The 25,689-nt window shown below is 38.7% G+C and overlaps 1 protein-coding gene across 1 annotated transcript in view; it reads right to left on the minus strand.

The window, feature by feature from the left end:
• LOC307030154 (protein kinase C-binding protein NELL1-like) overlaps positions 1 to 25,689 on the minus strand; it is a gene marked incomplete at its 5' end in the record, with an annotated part of 327,739 nt that overhangs the window by 8,608 nt on the left and 293,442 nt on the right. Inside the window, 2 exon segments of the mRNA XM_079666422.1 lie at positions 3,603 to 3,796; positions 14,001 to 14,141. Coding sequence (XP_079522548.1) covers positions 3,603 to 3,796; positions 14,001 to 14,141 — 335 coding nt within the window.

The raw sequence follows: 25,689 nt of genomic DNA on the forward strand, positions 1-25,689 counted from the left end.
GCATACGACTGAAAATAAATCTGACTTTTGTTCTCGTTGAATGCCGACCCAAATTTGTTGTATCTTTCGTTTACAGTGGAGAGATGCGAAAAATAATCCTTCATGAATTCAAGGTAACACAATACGGTGTGAGTATTAGATATACAACAGGGGATTTTGGTGGTGAAGTATTTCTTTGGACACTGGGTCATTTGGGCAGGTATTTCAAGGCCAGCACATCTACGAAATGTTTTAATGTTTTGGCAGCGACTCTCAAATCACAGCATTTCATCAAAGCAGTGACTAAAGCATACATGAGCTAGAAGTTTGGAGTCTGGGTCAAATTGTCTGCCAGAGCTTTTCGAGCCGCCCTGTCCCTGGCTCCGCGTCTCTACCCAGAGAACTTTATGATCCATTTTACTCACCACAGCCAGCACTGTCTGGCCTTGGTGCGACATCGTTATGGAGAAGTAAAAATGTTACATAAAATGGCTATTAGAAATGTATTGGAGCCATAAAATCATTCCATACTATTAAAAGGGCAATACAGAGCCAATGTTTTATCGATGCATATTGTCCTGCTACGGTAGCCGCTCAGTCCCAGGGCAGCCGTACTGATGGCCTTCGTCTTTACAGTTAAGGCCCTTGACTTGCTGGGAAATTACTGCAACTTTTACCGTGCCGGCAAGACGAATGAAGGCAAACTGTTCATTTTAATGACAGGAATAAGACCAGGCGTGAATGCTAAAGCTGCACTGTTGTGCCAACCAAAGCAACATCATTGCAGTTTTAAGTGTCGGCTTTATTGACAACAACTTTATGATCACAGATGACATTCTCTTTAAAAATGTAAAATATGAAATGTTTACAACAAAGTCATCACATGAGGTATTTATCGACTCGCAGGTAATTTGATTCAAGCTAAAACTTTCTTAAATAAAATGTAAGCAATTGCTCCTTGTTAAGGCACATTTTTTAATTCATAACTCAACTTGCCTTTTTATTTTCCCCTGAATAAATTGTTAGTTAAAGTTTGGGAATTTGTTTTGCCATTAAGTTTCAATCTTTAAAGGTCACCTATTACGCAAAATCCACCTTTTCATGTATTTTATACATCAACATGTGTCCCCTCTGTGTAAAGAGATTCTGGAAGCTTCAGGAAAAAAGATTCTCTCACTTTTTGTCCTGATCCATTTATATAAAAACCTGTTTGAAAATGAGCTGATCAGATTTTGGCCACTTTATGATGTCATAACGATGTTTTGGCTTGTGTAACCATTAGTCAATATCCAACCAAGGTACCCCCCCCACCTTATCACCTGAATCTCCTCCTAGAGCACCATAGTGTTCTTTTTAACCAAATATCTCTCAGAGGGTCGTGAGGAGTGGCTCCTTATTTTCCTCTAAAGTAACAGACACTGTTCAGAACTTTTGAAACAGGGCTGAAACAGAGGGGATTATGGGATGCTGCAATGATCTGTTTGGTGTTTCAAGCCAAACACTTCAGAGACATGTTTTGTATACATCTGAGACCTATACTATATTGATGAAAAACTGTGAAATAGGGGACATCCCTACTGTCATTCCTCAGATGCACATGCTTGCAAATCCACAAATGTCAATTATTCCTAACAAATCAAACCTGCTTTCATGGGCAAACACCAATCCGATCGACAGTTTCTTGTGAATCACCAAATAGACTGTACTTTGTGACCCTGATTACCCCTTTCTATCTCTTTCACAAACCACAGTAGCTCAACCTCAGTTTATCTTTACACGCTGGGTCTATTTTGTCTGGAACAGCTCTTGGGTATTTACATATAATTCCCTTGTGAAAAGCAGGTAAATAAACATAACTGCATGGCAAATTATGTATATCAATAGATGAGGACTGAAATGTCATAACTCATGATACACAAGTATGATAATCTATGTTCATATGAAATGGCATGCTGGTAAATTTCCCATTTAGTCATTGAAGCATCATTCATCATTTTATATAAAATAACCCTCTGTCTCTGTTTCCTATTAATCTCAATCACCAAGCTTCACCTTCCCAAAGAAAAACCTGATCAATATCTAACTTTCGTGCTGCCACACCATGCCATATTTAGTCGAATGTAATGACAAACAGATGGAAGCAATGTGGTGCTTTTTCACCTGGGGCTTCATTTGGTCGAGGTTGTTCAAAATATCTAATGTTATGTGTTTGTTTCAAAACCATGCCTCCAATTATTAAACCCCAATCAAGTACATTCGGTAAAGTTGGACCCGAGAAATTATTCTGATTTTTTAGCAACTTGGGTCATTTGTTAGTAGTTTTGGCAGCCCCTTCTAACACTTGTGATATCTTTGTTTTCTCTATGTTAATTGCTGAGCTCTGGGAAGAATGCAACATGACAAGGAAGTCTAACGTCTAGGAAATATGGGCATTCACACGATCATACCGTTTTTGGTCAAACCTATTTGCAAGAAAAAACTAAGGAGTAGAATGAAGTGATTTTCAAATATGTCTGTTGCAAAAATCTATTACCGTAGTTCCCGGTGAACATTTGACTTCATTTGCTTACCGTAGCTCACTACAAATCGCTTTCCTGCATTATTGCATCTGAAATTACTTGCAGCCTTTCTTCTGAGTAGAGTGTCTAAGTTTATCTGGTTAACAGTTGGACTGTTTATCACCAATAACTAACCTATAAAACATTGTTGAAGTGATGTAACCTGTTTCTGATACATTACTTTGGTTGGTCTAGTGATATCATAACACCAAACCATCCATACAACAACACCAAAACAAGCGGTCCTTACCTAAAGTAACCTTCCAGTGAAGAAAACTGTTTTAGATGCAGAAAAAAGGAAAGAGAACTAGCCATGATAAAGAAAAAGAAAAGAAGAAGATTGATGGGTGCTCCATATTTCTTACCAGCCCTGTTCCCTCTTAGCTTTATTTCCCTTTATATAATCATTCATCTCTTCATTGTTTATTCATCTAACTCTTCCATTTCTAAGTCTTTGTCTTTTCATGTGTCTGCTCATACAGCAGTGTTACCGCTTAAAGTCTGCAGGCTTAACATACTCATGGGTTTTCTGAAATTATAGATGTACTCACTATAAAATAATAAAATAAGGTGAATGAATACAGTTTCTTTTCAAAATATCACAAAGTGGCAAGTAATTAACTTCAAAAGAAGAAAGAGAGAATGAATGGATCCTTTCTGTCTTTCATCTGGTCTTTGGATCATTGGTAAGTCAATGCTCTTTTGAAGCTCACATTTCGGATAGCAATTCATCAATCAAAAGATATTGAAAGTATATTGTTGTGTATTTTAGTAATACCTATAAGTAAAAATGCAAAACCTGTTCAACAAAATATGTCACCAATGTTAGTGAGATCTGGTTATGGAAAAACGCTCTGAAAGTTTTATTCTCTGCATAAAAGTTAGTCTGGAACGTTCTCAAAATGGCAAATTCATCAGTATGTCAGTCTGTTTTTGTTGTCGTACACCTTGGTCGCTTGAGGGTTTGGAGTTGTAAATACAAACGGAGAAAGTACAACCTTTCTCCTTGATTGGAACAAGAGTCCAAGAGTCAGGAATGTGTGTGTTTGTGCAATTCTTCGGTACCTTGCAGGAGCATTTAGCACAGCGGTCAATGCTGGGTTTCCAATCCTCTCCGTTGCGTCTGATTCCCTCTTCCTCTGTGCAGTCGCCACCGCAGCCCGGACCAGACATACACACACAGTCGTAGCCTCCCGGGAGGTTCACACACACACTGTCATTCCAGCAGGTGTGTGTCTGCAAACGGCACTCATCAATATCTGGAAGAAAAAGAGTGGGCTTTGGTATATGCTTAACAGTCCCATTCTTCAGCTTTGAAGCAACATACAGAACAAGATACATTTAGCTTTTCTACAATAAAAAAGAGGCAACAGATTTAACACCTGAATCTTTTACATTCATGCTTTAAATGTTCATGCAAGTCAGGACGTTGTAGTGTATTCCATTGTTTTTAGTTATCTTTCTAGAAAAAGACCTCCATTGATTTGAAAATACAAAACAGGTTGTGAAATTAAACATAAAAAGGGACGGATATTGCAGCCCAATAGTTTTTTTGCAACTGATGATAAATGTATTGTGGTGTGAGCTATTTCCTTTTAAGTCTAAATTGTTGATTGCAACATTGGAGTACTTTGTATTTCTGTAGCTCAAATAGGGCCCGAAATTATTACCAAGCGCTGCGCTCAAAGTTAAAATGATTTTCCACTTTGACCTTGTTTACCACAGACTTTTTGCCGTTCAACCAATAAGAGGAAAGCTGTGTGTAGCGCCTCAATCTAGCAGGGGACATATAGGAGCAAGACTAACGAGATGTTTTTGTCACATGGCAATGTATTTTAATGATTCATTATTGCATGGTTTTAAGTCTGTATGTTTTATACCTTTTTATTGTGTGATTTTACTCTGAAATGTGTTTGCCTTTTTAACTGGTTTTAACTTCCTGCTGCATGCTTTCATTTTGAAATGTTTGGATTGGCCTTGCCATGCTGATTAACAATGAGTGACCACACCTGGAGCCAATTTGCACCAACAGCCCTGCCTATAAATGGAAGGAGAAGCGTAGCAGAGGACAGACTGAGGCCGTTTCTCAATGTCGAGTTAACCTGCTGCAGAGCCACTATTTCAAGTATACTACGTCATCGAGTGGCGAAGGACTGTTTAAATGCATGTTAAATGCCCAGCATTCTGCGCCACTCTATGACGTCACGTAGTATACTTGAAATAGTGACTCTGCAGCAGGTGTACTCGACATTGAGAAACGGCCTGAGACTGGGAGAAACTGAAGGAGACAGCAGAGGCACAGGCAAACAAGGGATTAAGAGATCACGGCAGTCCAAGAGAGTGTCGACGGAGCACCTTTACAGCTCTGGAAAGACTCTGGTGTTGAGAAAAGACTTTAAACATTTGAATTCTTTGTATTGTTTTAACTGCGTTTAATTGTATTTTAAAATAGCTTTAGACTATCTTTTTAATGAGATTATATTTTAGACAGCTCTGATTTTAGTTTTCTTAGTAAAGTTGTTATGTTCTCCTGAACACATTATTGAGTTAAAATCTTAAACTTAGTAGTTGGCTCCTTGATTACCCAGTTTCTCTCTCTACCTGATTTAAAAGAACCCTTTGCCCTCCTTTACATTTTCACATCTGGTGGAGAGCAAAGAGCAAAGGCCTGTGAGTCCAGCTTGAGGGTTTGAAGAAGACACACTACATTAGTATGGAAGAACCAATAGGCAAAATGCTGTAAATACACATATGATTTTCATGTATAACTTTTTCACACAATATACTAAACAAATTGCCTGTCAAATATAGATGGTTTGAATCATACTGGATTAGTTATCCCTGGCAATATATTTTTGGAGAAATGGACATTTGTCATTTAGCAGTTGCAATGCAAATGCAGCACAAGATGAAACTACAGTACCTATGCCCAGGGAAAAGGGAACTTTGTAAAGTCTGTGGTGCACATTTACCGGTACTTTTAATTACACTGTCCTCACATAATGAAGCCCTGCAGGTATCACGTTTAACATTTGTTATATTTGTATTGTGAACAAGCTAATATTTTTGCCCTCGAGCCATGCCTTCAAATTAATTACATTCAGTTGTTGGTATAAGCAGAAATTACTGGTTGCTGTGGTCAGTGATAACCGCAGCTTTGCACCTCCGTTTTAGTTTCTTCAATTTGCTTAATCAGTTCCTGTAAATTACTGTGTGTAGGATTCTTCTCCGCACATACATTGCACAAATGCTGTTGTGTATGATGCACTGCAAAATAGACATTACATAACATGACATGACATGTCATGTCACTTGTTAGATGCTTTTATCCAAAGCGACTTACATACTGTGGACAATCCCCACAGGAGCAATTTGGGGTGAAGTGTCTTGCCCAGGGACACAACGACATGCTGACTGCAGTTGGACTTGAACTTACTATCCCCTGATTCGAAGTTCAGCGCACTAAGTTCAGCACACTATCCCACTGAGCCACAGCCTCCCCAAGACTATAAGCAGTTGAGATTTGTGGATATACTGTATAGTTAAACTTTTGCTATTAATCACATTACATTGTCTGTCATGCACATGTTTAACGTCATTCAAACAAGTAATTGCATTATCATTTGACAAGAGATAAAACAGTTTTATCACTTTTCCTCTCTTCAAACTAATCAAAACAAAATGAGCAGAGGGGACAGATGGCATCTTCTTTGCTAAAGACTGTGCCGAAAGTCTCTCCCTAACTTTCATGAAGCCATGACAATTTACTCTCTTTATCCTCACTAAATGTTGGAGGAAAAGAAGAAAGTTCATTCGACATTAGCTCTGCTCTCCCCTGCCTGCACCTGCTGCCTACAGACATTGATCACCCCCCCCCCCCCCCCGACACTGACAGCAGGCCACTGGTGTAGCATGAACAAAGGCCCCGAGGAGAAAACCGAAAGCTTATTTTAAAAAGGATTGGAAATTATGTTTTTTGTGTGGTTTCACTCCAAGCACACAGTGTGAGCAACACGGTCAACAAACCCATTTATTTTGTACACTGTTAAGTGAGATGGAAAACTGTTGGGACGGAAAAAGATTGATTTCCACACCTCCCTGTTTTCCTGCCGATACAGTGCCTTTAGGTTTTATAGCACAACATTGCATGGTAGCAAGTAAAGGACATAAACAGACTGGGCTCAACTAGAATGTGTCTATAGCTTTACTTTGTCACTGTTGTATTTTGAGCTGTTTGAAAATATTATTTTTCAAAAACTGTCCGATTTCACGCTCTGTCTGAAATGCTGAATCTCTGGTTCAGTCTGCCAAATCCTTCCTCTCGAAAAAAACTCATACTTCGGTTAACTCGCGAAAAAAATATGATACTCCTTTGCAAACGTAGTTATAAAGTACTGAGATGTGGGGCTTAGTAGATTTAAAAGTTTGTGATTCTTACAGATATAGACCAAACCAATAGACAATAGCCTCAACCCCAAGAACAAATTCAAAAAGCTTGGTAGCTGAATTCGTAAACAACTTGTTTAAACAATGTAATGTTATGGAGGGAAAACCCAAGGCAGTAAAGACATGACTTGAACTAATGGATTCTTACATAAAACTGTTAAGAGCCTCTGGCAATGACTGCCCACACTGTAAACACCACACACCATAAACTTTAGTTTTTCTCCAGTTGAGAATGATGAGTGGTATCTGGCAGGCAGACACTCTGGGTGGACGTTAGAATTGGCCGATGCTGTGGCCACACTAGTAAGAACAATAGACAGAGCTGAATAAACACACTAATTGGTTGCAATATCACGTTTGCTGGATACAGACATAGAGAAAGAAAGAGGTAAACAGTTCAGCCGGGAATGTATTGTGCCCAACCATTTGCATCCCCATCAGCCAGTCAGACGTGCTGCTCCTCCGCTGGTGAAGGATTAATGCTCTTCATGCTACATTCACCACATTCAGCCACAAGCTGCTGCTCGCAGATGAAGCGTACTCTTACATGTAGTGTGTGAAAGACAGTCTAACAACCAATCACAAAGCCCTTCGGAGAAACCAGCTGAGCACAGCCAAGCAAATAAAGAAAATTACACACACACCTACATGTACGGTTACACATGGGAGAACTAATCCTTATTCACACAGGCATAGATACACACCCCACAAATAAATCCCTGTGACAGATGTCGGTAATTAGAAGGCAACCGAAAGCTCAGTATTTGAGGAATTTAAATCAGAGTTCTTTGGTATATCTCCAGGCAGCCCATATGGAAAGGTCATGTATATGACAGCGAGAGAGAAAATGATGCACGCACGCAGTTGTGCAGCGAGACAGTGGGGGGGGGGTTTATGGTGTATTATCTTCATCTTTATCCACAATCTGTTTATTAAAGCCACCTGTCTCTCCCTAAGGCATTAGACATAATAAACGTGTTTTGAGATGCAGCCCATGCAGCGCTCAGTCAAAGTAATGAAGGGAAAAGGACTGCTGCTTTCAGCTCATCTACTCCTCAACACAACAGTATGCAGAGCAACACAACGCAACATGATAAGGGGAATGCATTGCGGCATAGAACTATCCTGAATAAAAACGAAGGCTCTGGGTTATTCTCAGTTGGGAGCAATTGAGAGCGCTTTGGAGCATGATTTTCAGTCAGCTGTTTAACTTTAGCACCAAGCTAGCTTCTTCCTATTTTGGTGGTATGTTTCTCACCATAGGAAAACAACGGCACAGAGAGCACGTATTATATTTTACATATTTTACATCCACCTTCTGTATATCACTGCAATCTCTCAACCTGTCTTTCTTTTATCTGTATTTAAATCTGCTTTTCATAAACCACAACTCCAAAAGAGAAGAAGGTGCTTTATTCATTGTCACTGGATTCATCTACAAATATAACACCTTCTAAACGACAATGTTCTTTTACAACCTTATATCATTAATATCTTCCTTCTAGAATCATCTACAGAATTCAGTCTGCTCTGTAACGACCTGTCTATAGTGATCTTATTTCCGTTTGTTTAAATTTGTGTGAGATTTTTACCACTTATTTGTACCCATTGACTATGCTTCTTATGTGTAAAAATGCATTAAACATGTGGGGGATAAAAACAAAAACTGGAAGCACGGATATTCTGTTCAACATAAAGGTATAACCCAAAGTGGAAGAGCGCATTTCATCACTTACAGATAAAAGACTATTTTAGATTCATGTGTCACCCAGTGGGAATCCTAAAAAGTAGCACACCCAGTTGCTCCTTGTGCCTAACATGAATTATCACCTACACTAGCACAAAATGCTCCTTTCATTTGACAAAAATCCAGCACATCCTTTAAGTGGAAGGCCCTTTTCACAGCAAACACATTCACCAACTCTGAATAATTCCCACATTTGCTGTGACCGCAAAACACTGGATATAATAAATTGTCTTCAGCAACTCATTACCCTTAACAGGTTCTGTTGTGTTTTTCAGAAAATAGTGTGTGAAAGTGATGCTTTTCGGATGTTAATTTGAATCTGGAAGTTAAACTAAAACTAAGGAAACAAAGCCAATTATGTGCACCGCTATACATCACACGGACAAAGACACTGCTTTGACAATACATTATCCTCCTCCATCTGCCCACTAACTCTCAACCTTCCTGCTTTCTACTTCTCACAAACCTTAGGCCAACATGAAGCCGCTGATACAGTTAACTGGCTGACGCTGCTTCTCTCTACTTTCATCCGTCTCTCTCATTACCAAATGCTACTTTCTGTTTGGTTGACTCATGTGAGTGGGTTGGAGGGATATTGTGGAGTGGAAACATCCTGGTAAATTGTCATTCGTACTTATGTCCCCTGCTGGCTGCCAGCTTAATACTGCAAAGTGGGGGGAGAAAAGGTTGGGGTTTCACTGTAACAACTTTAAGCACTTTTCTGGTTAAGATGTGACACACACAATATGACACACTTGTATCAATGTATGCTGTAACGTCTTTAAAAGCAATGTGGTTAATGGTATCTCTCAATGACTTGCTCATAAATGCTTTCACTCATTACATAGTAAAATCATATTCCCTGTCATGGATAGGAATATGTATGCTTTTGGTCTCAGTGTTAATTTCCAATTAGACTTCTGACTGATAAGTGAGGTCTTCATTTGAGTCATTTGCTGCAGACATGAGTTATATGTTTATTTGTTTATGTAATTACAACATCTTTTAAATCATTCTGATTGGAAACTTCTTTGTAGAAAAACAAACAATGTGAAAAAAATGCTTTAGTCTTAGCTGTCTGCACACACTTTCAATGTGCACACAACCATTGGCCTGGTGCAATGGAATACAGTATTGGACCTGACCAAAAAGAATAATTTTGAATTGTCCATGGACTCTTCTCAGACCATTACCGCAGCATAATCCTCTCTGCCGTTGATTTGTGTGTTTAATATGTTCCAAGCATTCGATGCTTTGCCAATAATTTGCTAAATACGCAACTTCTGGAGGAGCTTAAGAGCCATAAAGTGACACAAAAGTAGTAAGGTTAGGAAATGACTGACCAAAAATGGCAGGAATTTGAATTTACTTCAGAAATAATTGTTGACACTTTATTTCACCATCGCTCTGGAGACCATTAAGGTCGAAAACACATGAGCCCTCACAGGATGGACTCAACTACAAGGGCTGCGTTTTTGACACCCTGCAGATTGATGTTTTTCCTTTGATATAACCAATAAGTGAAATCACTATTTCAACTTCTATCTGTGATACTCAAGATGTTCTGTAGTTAGCATTGTGACATTTTGATTATTTTTGCCATGTTTTTTCAACACTGACAGAAGAGAATAAGAGTTTTTTTGAATGTGCACAGTCATTCCCTCAGCAGGACTCAAGTGTTATTTTAAAAAGTTAAAACAGATCATGGGGACAAGATTGGTTTCTTAACTCATCGTTTGATGTAGACATGAACTCCATCATTTTTACATTATCGAATTATAAAATGATAAATAGACCCAAACGATTCCTGCTGACTTCTAATTTCCACTTTGTCACTAACATTTTAGCCAAGACGATGCCAGAATGAACAGCCAGGCATTATAAGACGTGGACATCATCAGACATTATTCATTCAGAGCCTGTGTCCATTTAATGTAATGTTTTAGTTGTGAAATTATATTGTATTCATGTTTAACATATTAAGGAACACTCCAATTCCAAAATGTGAATATTACCAAGCCATTTTAAAAATAATATAGGTTATTGCAATTGATTTATTGAACATATATAGTTCAACTGAATTAATTATTGCGACAGGCCTTCTAACAACTCTGAATTGAGAATGAACAGGAAATCTGAGGATGGAAACATTCGTAAGAGACAATTTGAGTTGGTGACTGAGATGCTAGTCTGACATATGCGGTCCGTCTGTCTATCACTTTCCATAAGAATTACATTTGCGTGAAACCAATTTCGGAGGGAAGCTTCTGAAATCATACCTCCCTCTCAAAGTAAATCATTCCAAGGCGAGCTGCTGATGTAGCATTTATATTTAAATGTTAAGTGAAAGCGTTTCATTCAGTCAAGCGGTCCTGTTTGCTGCATCTATTACAGTTTTATATTAAGTGCTATAGAAAAAAAATAAAAGCAGTGCCTTGGATTTTTTGAACGATATTTATTATTCTGAGGTCCTGCTCTCCTGCAGGCAGATTGTCATCTGCCATATGCTGAACCACTGAAAATCGTGATGTGCGGGTAATGTATGTGCCAGGGATGCACGATATTGGTTTTTTGAAACCGATACCGATACCGATAACTTCCTGCTTCTCAAGACCGATACCCGATAATAATATACATATATATATTAAATGTACCTGTAGTTTTTGCACACCTGGTGGTAAAAAAAAGACTAGTAGTGAGCAAATGACATGAGCATTACTACTATGAACAAAACAAAGCCAAGAACAGTTTTGACTCTTCAAAGTGACCATATTTATTTTCCCAAATAAAAAGCCCCGGTCCCTTTGCAGCTGGCTTTGGATTCGCCGCTAGTTTAGCAGCGCAGGCGTCTTCGTACGCTATTAACACACCATCGTAGCGATGGCGATGTTTCAGGTGACTAATCAGGTTGGAAGTATTATAGCTCGTTGCCTTTTTCCCTCCTCGTGGAACTTCTGCATTGAATTTGTTAATACAAATAGCAAGCAAACTATCTAACTCTGAAACTTTGAAATAGTCACATACTACCGACGACATGTTTGTTTAATGTCCCGGCTTCACGGCCGCACACCATTTACGTCACAGCCAGGCATGAGTTAGGGAGCGCTTGATTTGTGAAAAACTCCCCTCTTCCTAAACCAATACCACAGTACTGGCAAAACGGGAGGAGCCGAGTGAAAAACAAGTGCCCCTCATCCCAATCCACCCACACCGCAGTATTTTTTTCTTTTTTTTTACCCAAAAAATATATTGTATATTATCGGGGCTATTAATACTTTTATCGGGTTTATCGGGATGACGTCATAATTCCTATTATCGGGCCGATCATTATCGTGCACCACTAGGAATCAACAAGCTGCTGTACTTGTGCTGATCTATGGAAAATATTTCAGCACAGAAATACACAAAGACAGTTGCAATGGTAAACATTTGACCATACGTGCGGGAACCTGTTTTCAGTAAGGGCGTCTTACCAGATTTGGAAAACAAATACATTTCCTTTAACTAAATCTGAAACATTCCTGGAAATAAAAAAACAGTAGGATAAACTGATCAAAATGATCAATGTTATTTGATCAACATACTTAGCAGCATCTGAGCGGCTCAAATCTGCAAAACTGATAAAAAAAGTACAACAAATCTTTGTATTCAACATTTCAAATATGTTTTGTTTCAGATAATGTAGAAGTCCTCAGTATTGAGTTTCTGTTTTTCATTTCCTAACCTCCACAGGTTAATTGTGGGTGAGTTGCCGCACTGTTGGACACCGAGCTCCAACAAAATAAGAAACATAGATTTAGCAGGGGAACAGTTTCCAGGCAACGTAAAAGAAAAACAGCTTATAATCGTGCCTGGAAATGTAAAGACATGCAGGATAATACTTACTACAGGACTTTGTTCATAGAGCATAATGTGATAGTAGAATAAAAAATCTGACCGAGTAGCATTACAGATATGGGGGGGAGATAAGCAGCTGAAATATTATTGACTTCTCTCTGCTCGTGTTTCAGTTATTGCTCTATTGTTCCTCATGAACCACTGTGTTATAAACGGGGGTAAAAAGCTACCAAATTCATTTATTGAATTTATGTACTTAAGTACAAATTGAAGGTACTTACGTGCATTCAACTTGAGTATTATCATTTGTTGCCACTTCAAATTCTTCTCCACTACAATTCAGAGGCAAATACTTTATAGTCAATTTTAAAGCTTTAGTTTACAGTTCATCATATACAGAGTACCAATTTACTTTATATTTTTCTTTATGTGGGAATTTATGGTTTTGTGGGAGCGCCTGTGACTGAGGGGCGCATTTCAACATCTTCAAGCAGCACAAGGCTAACGTGGGTTTCTCATGAATATCTCATTAGGGTCGTGTGTGTGGGATACACAGCGCATGTTAGATCCCCAGCTGTGAAAGTGTGAAGACCTCTGATTATCCTGCTCGTTAGCCATGGTGATCCGATAGTCTGTGGGGGCCGTAAGCAATAATACCCCAGGGGCCCAATCGATCTGTTGAGCTGATGCCAGTGGACCTAGCGTTTTTATTTATATTTAAAGTCTATTTTTGCAGCAATATGCACATAAACGCAATGTTTATATATATATATCTATATAAATATAGATATACATATATATGATATATTTCAGGGTTCTATGATTATGTTACCACATAAATTGTTATGTTATTTTATTTATATTCTCATTATTTGACATTTATTTTATTGTCCTCAATGGCCCTTTTTCTCCTTATTATTTATTTTACTCATAGAAACCATTAATATTATATTTCATTTGTTTTAATCTCGTCTCATTCCTGCTGACCCACTCCTGCTGCCCAAGTGGAGTACCCTATGTGCTTAATCTTTAGACCCCATCTTCCACAATAATCCCATAATTTTCTTTCTAAATGGAGCAAGCCTATAGAATAATGAAGGGAGAAACTGAGAAAACTGAGTGGGCTTGACAACCAGCTGGATGGCATATTAAAGCACACATATATCCATATACTGTATCATCAAGCCAGCATCTGTTTTCATACATGCTATATTTTCAAAGAGGATAAATGAGACAAAGAATGGCAATCAAGTTATGATGTAGGAGACCAGACATAAAAGGGACCTGAAGAGGAAGCCTCGCAGTGACAGTATTCATAATTCATGAGCTTGTGAACACAGAAATAGGGGGATAAGCAAAGCAATTAAGAGGTGCGCTCAGGCACTGGTATTTCAAGCAGTGATAAGGATGTTTACAATGCAATGTATGCTTACCAATGCAGGATCTCCCATCGAGCAGGTAAGAGCCATTGTCATGGAAACCACTTCTGCACTCACAGTGGTACCAGCCGGGCAGGTTGACACAGCGAGAGTGATTGTGGCACTCGATCAGGCCCTCTGCACACTCGTCAATATCTGAGGAAACAAAAACACACAGCAGCGTCAGCATCAGTCCAAGTTATTTTCAGAAACTTAAACTTGAAACTTCAGCTTCTTCCTCTCTTTCTTGTTTGCCTGTCTTTTGATCAGTGTCTTTTGATCAGATACAACAGCAGAATTTGATCAAATCAGAGCGAAAAACTGCCGCCACAACAGATGAGCTGGGTCAGCCACTTCCCACATTACCCAACACAAAACATCTCAGCAGCTCTGTCTGCCGCAGCAGGAATCAGAGTTTATTGGAAATCAAACCATTTTACAGCAGAGTTGTTTCCTTCCTGAACTTCTCTTTTCCACATCCTGCTATTTCAACTCCGCTTGCTTTGTTTCTGGTGTGTGGCGTGCATACATATGACCAGCCCAGAGGCGTTAGGTCCTCGCTACTTCTCCGGGGAGCAAATCCCTCTCATCCATTATGTATGGAGTGAGCTTTGCTTCTCATATGCAGCTCTCTAGCTTCTGGCTGCATAAGACCTGACCTGAGCACACACCCTGATGGTTTAAGCCTGACCTTCAGTCACACCTTCATTCACCTAGAAGCAATCAATAGCAAATAGGGGAAAAGTATAAGGACTGTTTGGATAGGATCATGTTTAATGTTGTCGTTGAAGAGGGGAAAGCCCACATTTTTCAAGCAAATCGACAATTAAATGTGTAATAGTTTAACCAGCAGGCACTGGTCATGGTATGTAATGGATCCTAAGAGTATTCATGTACAGTATTGTGTCAAAGCAGTACCGTATTGTGTCAAAGCAGTACCGCCAATAGTGCAAGGAAAGCTACATCTTGGTAACAAACAAGTTCAAAGCTTCTAATTTCTTAATCTCCCCACGCACCCGGTTACGGGGCCGAAATCGCGTCATTTGCAGGAAACAACGTCTAAGGAACCTTCATATTTAATAAACTAAGAATTATTTATATCCATATAACGGAAAAAAACTAATTTAACTGATCTTTTTCATTTCTTTTCTTAAAAAAAACAAAAAAATGCTAACACTGACCCTCTGAATTAGCCCCGAGCGAAAAATGCTAACCTATTACTTCACCGAAAATCACTCCTAGCACCATTATTACTAGGGGTGCACCGAATGGGAAATTCTTGGCCGAAAGTGATACCGAAAATAGGAAACAGTTGGCCGAAAACCGAATGCCGAAAGGCCGAAAGTGATTAATAGAAATATATATATATATATATATATATATATATATAATGTATACATTTTTTACCAATGTTGTTCAGCTACCTGATTATGGAAAAAGACATGATTATGGCAAAACTTAACTTAAATAATAATCACTATTATGGGTCCATAAAACATTTATTCAGCACTTTTGAACGCATACAGTACATTAATTCCAAGTCAAGTGCATTTTCTTTTCTCTGTAGGATAACTTCAACAAAGTGCATTCAGAACAAAGCCAAGTTGCTTTAAAACTGCATAAACATCTAGGCCAGTAGGCCTACACCAAAATAGTGTAAATAAAGACTGTAACAGCCAGGGCTTCAACAACAACAAATGCACCTATAAGTTTGGTAAGCTAACGTTTTGTTGTGATGACGTAATCAAAACACAACGACAGGCACGGCGCGCGACGATGCTCGCGGCTGGCTCACAGCCAACATGTCTGCCGCTTGGAGATATTTAAAAATATCAGAGAGAGAGGCGCGGATTGCGATTTGTAAAACGTGTTCAGTTGACATTTCTCGAGGGGGGGTAACTGCAAAGACTTTCACCACTTCGGGATTACTCCACCACTTGAAATCAAAACACCCGGACAAATATGCGGAGTATGATCAACGTCACTCTGTTCTCTGACATTCGGTGATATTTTTTTGGCCGAAAGCCGAAAGGGCCTTTTTAACCATTTTCGGCCGATAATTTTCGGTGGCCGAATATTCGGTGCATCCCTACTTATTACTTATCCTAGCTGCACATCCAACACATCGTTTATGGTCGTAAGGAGACACAGAATCTATTGGTACCCACCTCGACACTCAAAGATTACAAATTCGTGGAGAAAATAACAAAAACCTACATCAAAACATGTGGCGCTAGGTAGCCAAAAACGCTAACATGGTTTACCTTGGTCTTTGTCTGGTCAAAACTGGTCTTCAATGGCATTACAACGATGGTGCAGTAATCCAATGTGTCTGTGTCCCCTTTGAAATGTTCTGATAATCCATAAGCAATAAAACTGCTTTTCCGTTTCCAGATATCAGAGCTCTGCAGCAAGATTGAATGTGCAGATACGCCAGGTTTTTTTTAACATGACAGTCTATGGGACAATTTCCCTTTGATTCTATTGGCTCTAAAGGTCAGGAAGATATGTCACATGTCAAAATCGAGGAAGGGGGGCCAGAGATATGGAAAATCCACCCAAATGGCCCCAGAAGAGGTTTTCTTTGCTAAATCTGTCTAAAAAGGTAAAATATCACTTGTTTTGCATCAATCTTGATACAGGGTACTTATTATATATTGTACTTTGGATTCCTAAAGCTTTTAGTCTACTAACCCATCATCTAAGGTTAGTTTTCACTATAAGTACAAAATATCTTTTGGACGGACACTATAATTTACAGTTTTTTACCATGTTCAATCTGAATTTTCTTTAAAATAAAAAACATCTATATTGATTCTGACTCTTCTACATCCAACTTACAGGTTTATCATTACTTTGAGAAAAAAGATTATTAATTTAACCCTTTTAGAAGGGAAGATATGGTCATTTTTCTGGGCATGTCATTTTCGAGCCTGAAACCTGAAAAACGGGCTTGGGGCCTCTGCACCATCGTGAATGACAGACGTCTGAAAATGTAAAGTATATTTCTTGTCTGCATCAGTTTCTTTATTTTTTTTTATGCGCTTCAAGACTCTGTTGAGTTCGGCTTCAATAAAAATGTATAACATAAAAGCGGACACATTTTGGCTATTTCAGTAGCTGTTCTCTGCTTTCCGTCATTACTTTAATAAGGACAGATCTCTTTGCTGAATATATTTGCAGTTGTCAGCTTGCGGAGCTTGTTATGTATTTCAAAAGAAAGTAAATGCTATTCATGCAGTTCGCCGATATGGATGCATATTTTCGACATGAGGGAAGGTTGTGTGTTTTATCTCCCTTTTTCCTTTACACCTTCACACTGACTTTTACCACTGCAGACAGCTATCTGATGGGCTGAAAATGCTTAAAGACAATACATATAAATAAAACAAAGAGATTTTGATCTTCTAAGTAAAGTCTTGGTCAGATAAAAAACAGGCATATTCTCCAAAAGGCTGTGTGTTGGTCTGTGGACATATTTGTATGATTGTGATAGAATCGCAACTGTAATAAAACAAACCGACGTGAGATTAAAAAGAAAGCTGTCTTTGAAATGGACTTCAATGCCCAATTAAGGGTGCCAGCCCCTGACCTCTAATTCCATTTGAAAATGGTCTTTAGTTTGAGAATACATTTAGTTTTAGTTGAGTTAGGGTAGACAGAGATTCATATATTCTTATTCTTATTATTATATTATTCTTCTTATTATATATTCTTGAATCAAAATGTTCTGCAAAGGTTGTAATACTTGCTATTTGGTCATGAATATCTGCCAGTCATCCTTTTAATCCAATCAGTAAGTAAATATGTAACACAAAAAAACCTATATAACAAATTAATACAAATGTTATTTTTAAACGGTTTATCCATTCATGGGATACATAAATACTACAATTAATAATATATATATATATATATATATATACAGTGGGGCAAAAAAGTATTTAGTCAGCCACCAATTGTGCAAGTTCTCCCACTTAAAAAGATGAGAGAGGCCTCTAATTGTCATCCTAGGTACACTTCAACTATGAGAGACAAAACAAACAAAAAAAGAAAAAAATCCAGAAAATCACATTGTCTGATTTTTAAAGAATTAATTTGCAAATTATGGTGGAAAATAAGTATTTGGTCAATAACAAACAAACAAGATTTCTGGCTCTCACAGACCTGTAACTTCTTCTTCAAGAGCCTCCTCTGTCCTCCACTTGTTAAATGTATTAATGGCACCTGTTTGAACTCGTTATCAGTATAAAAGTCACCTGTCCACAACCTCAAACAGTCACACTCCAAACTCCACTATGGCCAAGACCAAAGAGCTGTCAAAGGACACCAGAAACAAAATTGTAGACCTGCATCAGGCTGGGAAGACTGAATCTGCAATAGGTAAGCAGCTTGGTGTGAAGAAATCAACTGTGGGAGCAATTATTAGAAAATGGAAGACATACAAGACCACTGATAAACTCCCTCGATCTGGGGCTCCACGCAAGATCTCACCCCGTGGGGTCAAAATGATCACAAGAACGGTGAGCAAAAATCCCAGAACCACACGGGGGGACCTAGTCAATGACCTGCAGAGAGCTGGGACCAAAGTAACAAAGGCTACCATCAGTAACACACTACGCCGCCAGGGACTCAAATCCTGCAGTGCCAGACAAGTCCCCCTGCATACATGTCCAGGCCCATCTGAAGTTTGCTAGAGAGCATTTAGATGATCCAGAAGAGGATTGGGAGAATGTCATATGGTCAGATGAAACCAAAATATAACTTTTTGGTAAAAACTCAACTAGAAGTGTTTGGAGGAGAAAGAATGCTGAGTGGCATCCAAAGAACACCATACCTACTGTGAAACATGGGGGTGGAAACATCATGCTTTGGGGCTGTTTTTCTGCAAAGGGACCAGGAAGACTGATCCATGTAAAGGAAAGAATGAATGGGGCCATGTATCGTGAGATTTTGAGTGACAACCTCCTTCCATCAGCAAGGGCATTGAAGATGAAACGTGGCTGGGTCTTTCAGCATGACAATGATCCCAAACACACCGCCCGGGCAACGAAGGAGTGGCTTCGTAAGAAGCATTTCAAGGTCCTGGAGTGGCCTAGCCAGTCTCCAGATCTCAACCCCATAGAAAATCTTTGGAGGGAGTTGAAAGTCTGTGTTGCCCAGCGACAGCCCCAAAACATCACTGCTCTAGAGGAGATCTGCATGGAGGAATGGGCCAAAATAACAGCAACAGTGTGTGGAAACCTTGTGAAGACTTACAGAAAACGTTTGACCTCTGTCATTCCCAACAAAGGGTATATAACAAAGTATTGAGATGAACTTTTGTTATTGACCAAATACTTATTTTCCACCATAATTTGCAAATAAAGTCTTTAAAAATCAGACAATGTGATTTTCTGGATTTTTTTTTCTCATTTTGTCTCTAATAGTTGAGGTATACCTAGGATGAAAATTACAGACCTCTCTCATCTTTTTAACTGTGAGAACTTGCACAATTGGTGGCTGACTAAATACTTTTTTCCCCCACTGTATATATGTTTACGTTGTTGTAACTCATTTACAGTATATTTTGTTAGTCAGTGTACACACACTTAAAAATGTACACATGTTTATCTCTGTACAGATAAAAAAGAGAGTCAGGTTGAGTCGCTTAGCATTTTGTGTTGAGGTTGTGTTGTTAGCCTGTTGGTAATAAGACGTGACAGCTGCTTGGGGGGGCTGCCCTCTGTCAGCCTCTCAGGTCAGAGATCTGCTCAGAGCTACACCAAAAGATTCCCTCTCTGACATCTCACTGAAACACACCAAGATTAAAGGTGACTGGTGGCGGAGAGTAGCTAACCCTTCAACAAAAGAGCAGTGCTGCGCGTGTGCCTGAGAAGGCATACGTCTGCGTGCTTGGGCCTGTTGCATGGTGGCATGGTTTCCTTGAGATCCAATCCATCAATAACTTACTCAACCCAATTTATTTCAACCAAATAACTTTTAATACTTCCGATATCTTTTTTTAAATATATGTAACTGTGATCCAGATTTAATTACAAAATCTATTAAAAGGGGCCTTCCTCTGGAGGAAACTATGGGATTTCAGCCTTTGCAGAGCCTTTACATGCACACAAACCTATTTAACACACGACAGAAAGGGGGAAAACCCCAAAAAGCATAATAGGGCCTCTTTAAAGAACAGAACTTCTCAAATTGATTCCATTGGCTTCACAATCCTCAATTCACGATGAACGATTGTTCTTGCATTTCTACTGTAGACTTATAAATTGAGATGGGATTCATTTAGATCCCATCACTTTTCTGCCAACATGAGAGGATTTTGTTCTGGTTTGCACAACATATATTGTTTATGGCACAATGATTTAATCAAAATAAGAGAAGATTAGTTATTCATTAAATGTATTCCTTTTTAATAGCTGACATTCAAACTTTCAATTTAGGCATATTTTAGACTACAAATTCAGTACACTGCCCTGCTTTGCAAAAACAAATAAGTATGTTCTTGTTCTTGAAGATAGAGCATTGGAAGGGGAACATAAATAATGTCTGGCTGGATATCTACATGGCCAAACAAAAGGTGCCTCTGCTGCACTCCTTCCTAATAACCGTAATTCTGCTCTACACTCCAACACTGTCCATAATTGACGAAAAGTGACAAAAGGTTTTTCACTGCAACCACTTTAACTGCAAGGTATTTTAAGAGCTGCAATTCTTCTTTTCATCTTAAATACATTTTTGAATGGAAAATGAAAATGTTCAACATTTATTTCATCTGCTTTCTCTTTCTCTCTTTCATCTATCTTTGGCTTCTCTGTAAGTCACAGAGGATAGTGACACACATTTCACAGTTTGGACTCTCTACAGATCTGGAATTAAAAACTATGGTTATACTTGACCTGCCTACTCTCAGCTTTAACAATGTGTGGGAAAGTGTGGGGAAATATCTTAGAACAATATAGCATAACAATGAACCTATAGAAAAGACAACCTATAAGAGGAATGCTCATTTCAGTGACCTGATCCAGACACAGCTGATCATTAGTTTCATTTGCTTGATTTAGCTTCCAGGTGTTGAAAACTGTCACTGCCAACCTGAACTACAAGCAATGTTCTTTTTGTTCCGGCATGCAATTAAGTGTTGTCGGAAATCCTTTTGTCTCCATTTATCCATTCCTACTGTCTCCATCTTTTGTAATATATATATACTTTATCATACCATTTTTGGGGGTTAGGTCTTGTGTATTTTTTGTTTAGTGCAGCCAAAGATGAACAGGAATTTCCGGAGTAAGAGAGGGGTGGACTTGTAAAAAAAGTCAGATTCTTGTCTTCGCCTTGAATAAATAATAGTTTTGACTCTTTGGAGGCGGTATTGCAATATTCACTATTTGTTAAGATTCAAATGTAATGTTCATACATTTTGAATCTAAATGTCTCTTAAATCTGTTCTCTTCCTTTTTTGAAATGTTTTGTGCACTTGTGAATTTTCCCATCGATCAACATCGTATTATCTTCACAATGGCATGAAGGAACTGGGAATGGTTCATTCTATAGGGAGCATGAATGTGCTCTCTAAATTAAATGGGAAAATGGGAAATAAAACTGTTTTACATGCAGTACGTTGCCAAAATCCTGCCTGCCATATTTGCCATCTTTAAATTAATGCTATTTATTTAAATGTGACGACAATGCTTTTTAGCACAACACATATTTCGATGACGGATCCACAATGAAAGAAGAGCTGAAAGTGAAAACCCAAAGTGAAAAGATGATCCCTCTGATCTGAGACCTGTGATAATCCACTGCACCAATTGTAAACTCAGAAATAAATACTAATTCTACCAGGGCGCTATCTCTTTTTATTGAGAGCACCTTCTATTTAAAAGCCCATTCATCACCCGCCTTGTAAAGCCTTTTCATGTACAGTAGATGCAATAAAAGTTCACTTCAATCACACACAGCTAATAATTCCTTTTGCTCAATAGTCCTATAAAGCTATTTGTTAGCTTGTTTGTGTGTGTGGACAGCCCTCCCCGTCTGTGGCAGTGATGTGGACAGGTGACCTTCCTGTGGTATAAAGTACAAGATGCTCAAGTACACACACACTCCATCAATCTTTGTTATAGCCAGAGGAAGGAAAGCAGCCTGACAGCATATCACATTTCCTTCTGTTTCCTTCCATTAGAATGCAAACGAGAGCACTAAGTGCTTTCTGCTGGGCTTCACTTCCTCCCCGCCTGTGGATTATCCCAACATGGAAACGCAGCGACTTTATGACATCTCGGTATGCTAAAGGAAATGGAAATAATCCACACATAGTTAAAATAATCCCCAAACTAGAGAATACTGTGGCCTGCTGATCTTTTCATGGTTTTTCTTATAGCAGCCCAACCTTGAAATAATATCCGGAAAATGTTGTAAGAACCATTCACAGTAATATGTTTTCAGACAAAAAATGATGTAGGTGTTTGATGTTATACCGGATAGTCTGTGAACATTACATCTAAATTACATTTACAAGCTGCTGAATTAAAAGATCAATTGTAGTGACCACAGTCAAGTATTAAATAATGGTGGGCCGTCAGGGCCAGCAAGGCATTCTCTGCTGGCCTAAACAATATCTGAATCACCGACTAACCTTTTAATGTTTTTTCATTAACATTTGATTAACGACAGTTATTAAATTATTTCTAATAATCTATTCTCTTCATTTTATATCTTGTATCTGTGCTGTATCAGTTGTACTGCGTCCAGTAATGGTTTTTAAAATTGGAGCTTTTATCCAATCGTATTTAAGTCAGAATGTGTTGCTGGGTCAAAGGAATCTGCCCTGAGGCCTTCAGAATCAACAGTGCGGGCACTCGTAGCTTACAATGAATGGCAATGAAACTGTTGCATTGACCAATCAGATTTGCGGTTAGATTTTGAATCTGTTTTTTCAACCCACAATGGCTGACAGCAGAGGAGAAATTGATTTGGTGAAGCTAGTAACCACTTCCAATTCACTAGCTACGAGCGGTACCTTGGCTCACAGCCTCCGACGAGCACTGCGAACTCTAATGTTAGGAATGCCTGATATTCGCTAATGATCGACTTGGTGTCTGGACCCATCAAGGGTTTGCCAACTTGAGTTGTCTAACCCAGGCAGCAGCGAGGCACCAAAGCACGGCTGGACTCTTACAAGCAACAGTGCTCTTGAAAAGTGAGGGGAAACTCGAATGGATCTACAGCTTAACGTACAACTGCGCAGAGAAACGGAGCTCCACAATGGTGTTGCCTGAAATTCGACTGTACAGACTTGACTTTCAGCATTAGCCTCCATGGAGTGAGAACAGGATTTATTATTGGAACTGAAAACTCAGATAATCTGTACAACATTTAGTCAGATTAATTGAACTCTTCTGGAGGAAAGAAAGGAGGATGGATTTTGTGTTCAAATAATCCAATGTATTGGTCAAAGTTACTTTTTGATTTAAATGTTTTCATATTTTCTTGCCCTTTATTATGACTGCATGTGGTTGCAGTGAAAGAAGACTTGTTGAATTGTGTCATTTGGGTTTCTTGCTTTAGTAATGGCATTCATTCTCGCTACATTAGATACCTGTCCGAGATGCACTTTCCTCTTATACTGCGTTTCTGTATCTATAACTTGTGGAGATGGATTGATTCAGGTAGGAAACTAGTGAAGGCCTAGGTGTGAAATGGACGGCCAGCTACTGCATTTAAATAGTTTTAACATTTAGTTTGTCAGTTTTACACTTTGAAGTCGCATTTACTGCATTTTAATTGAAGCAAAAATCTCCAACACACATTATTCTGTATTACAGATCGAAAAACTTGAAGCATTTTCTTCTCACTGCTGTTGATACTGTGCATATTTGGACATATCGATCATACAAACAAAGGCAAACTTGTGGCTCCTAATGTTATAAATCCACCATGTATCCAACAGTATTGTTTGCACTACATTTTTGACAAAGAATGCACTTCACTTTGTGTGAACCATGTGTTCATTGTTTGGACAGCGGTTAACTTTTTGATCCTAGACTCTAGATTCTTCACTCTAGACTCTAGAGTAAAACATTTATTTGAAAAAGTCATGAGCATCAAACAGTGGATGAGTGGCAAAGAGAGGTTAATCGTAGGAGAAGATGAAAAGATAAGTAAGAAGATTGACTCTGTAGCCATCGGCTTTATATTTAGATGCTCTTAACCTCCGACCGAGCATGGTATACACGGCGGAGTAGCAGTGGTGTGTTTTATTATAGAGGAGGGAAGAGAAGCCGAGAGGACAGATATACATGAGATAAAAACAGACGGGCAATAAGACAGTTACATTTTGAGCAGAGAACATGTCTTCATGGGAAATCAACACTGACAGCACTTAAATGACACATCAGGTTATTTTATTCCATTTTCCTTACTACTATTGGTTTTACGTTAGTGGTGTTAGTTTAAAATATATAAGAACGTTGCAAATGACGAATAAAGTCAAAAAACAAAGAGCGGCAACACCTTATGGTGGATAAACTTTTGATCTTAGTGGGTAATAGAAACACGTTGGACATGAAATTGCACTTAGAGTGTCACGATCTGTCTGTGTTGTGTTTTGTCTTTTCTTTTTCTGTCTTTGGTTTCATGTTTTATTTGGAAAAGTCTTCCCCCCCTGTCTTGCCTGTCACTTTCTGTCTGTTTTCCCTCCTACCTGATTACCCGATTGTGTTCACCTGGTGCCCCTGTGTTTTCTCCTCCCTCCTCACCTGTGTCTTGTTTGTGTGATTAGTCTTGTGTGTATTTAAGTTCTGTTTTTTCTGTCTGTCATGGTTGGTTCATTGTTTGCCGTTGACTGTGTTCACGAGGTAGTGTTCTGTTTGTTCCTTAAAAACCTTGAAATAAAGTTATTTTTTCTGTTTATTCTGCATTTGGGTCCTGCCTGCTTCACTCACCTTAACATAGAGAGCGTAAGCCTCTTCGGGAAGTTGTTCTTCTGACTTTGGTGTGTTCATAAGGTGTAAGTTGTAATGTTACACATGATGTGTTGTATTTGCGCAGAACATTAGAGCACATATTTATACCTGGTTCTGAGTTGTTGTTTCCAACCTGTTATGTGCATTTCCCAGTTATTAGGAAACCATGTAAATGGTGCACAGATCATGCAAACTCAACGAAAGTTGAACAAAATGTCTGCATCTGCCTGATGATTTATATATTTTCCAAAAGTGAATGGGTTCTCCCTTGACCCATGCTACACTCTTCCATCAAGTTTCAAGTTTTTTTTTCAAATCCTGCTGACAATCTAACAAAAGTAACTAGTTACTTTATTAATTACTAAATTATAAAAGTAACTAGTAACAAGTTACTTTACTTTAAAAATAATAACAATACAAATACAAGTTGTTGTGTTGTTCTGTGGCACAGTAAGAGAAATGACAACTCCCCATCATTGTAGCAATTATCGATATGAAATGTAGTGGAACAATAAAACACAAAAGATACTGTATGTGCTGTGCAGCGCTGCTGCTCTCGCTGATACTTGCATCTGCCATTGTGTGTGTGTATGCTGGTGGTGGGCATTGCCGTGTATGTGTGTGTGTTAGCAAGTGTTTGTGTGTCTGTGTATTTTCCCCATAAGGCAAGACCTGCCCAACTCTATCTCTGATTGGTTACCCTGAAATGTTACCCTGCGTTAACCAATCATCACTCC

The sequence above is a fragment of the Notothenia rossii genome (genome assembly GCF_949606895.1).
Source record: "Notothenia rossii genome assembly, chromosome: 2".
Classification (NCBI taxonomy): Eukaryota; Metazoa; Chordata; class Actinopteri; order Perciformes; family Nototheniidae; genus Notothenia; species Notothenia rossii.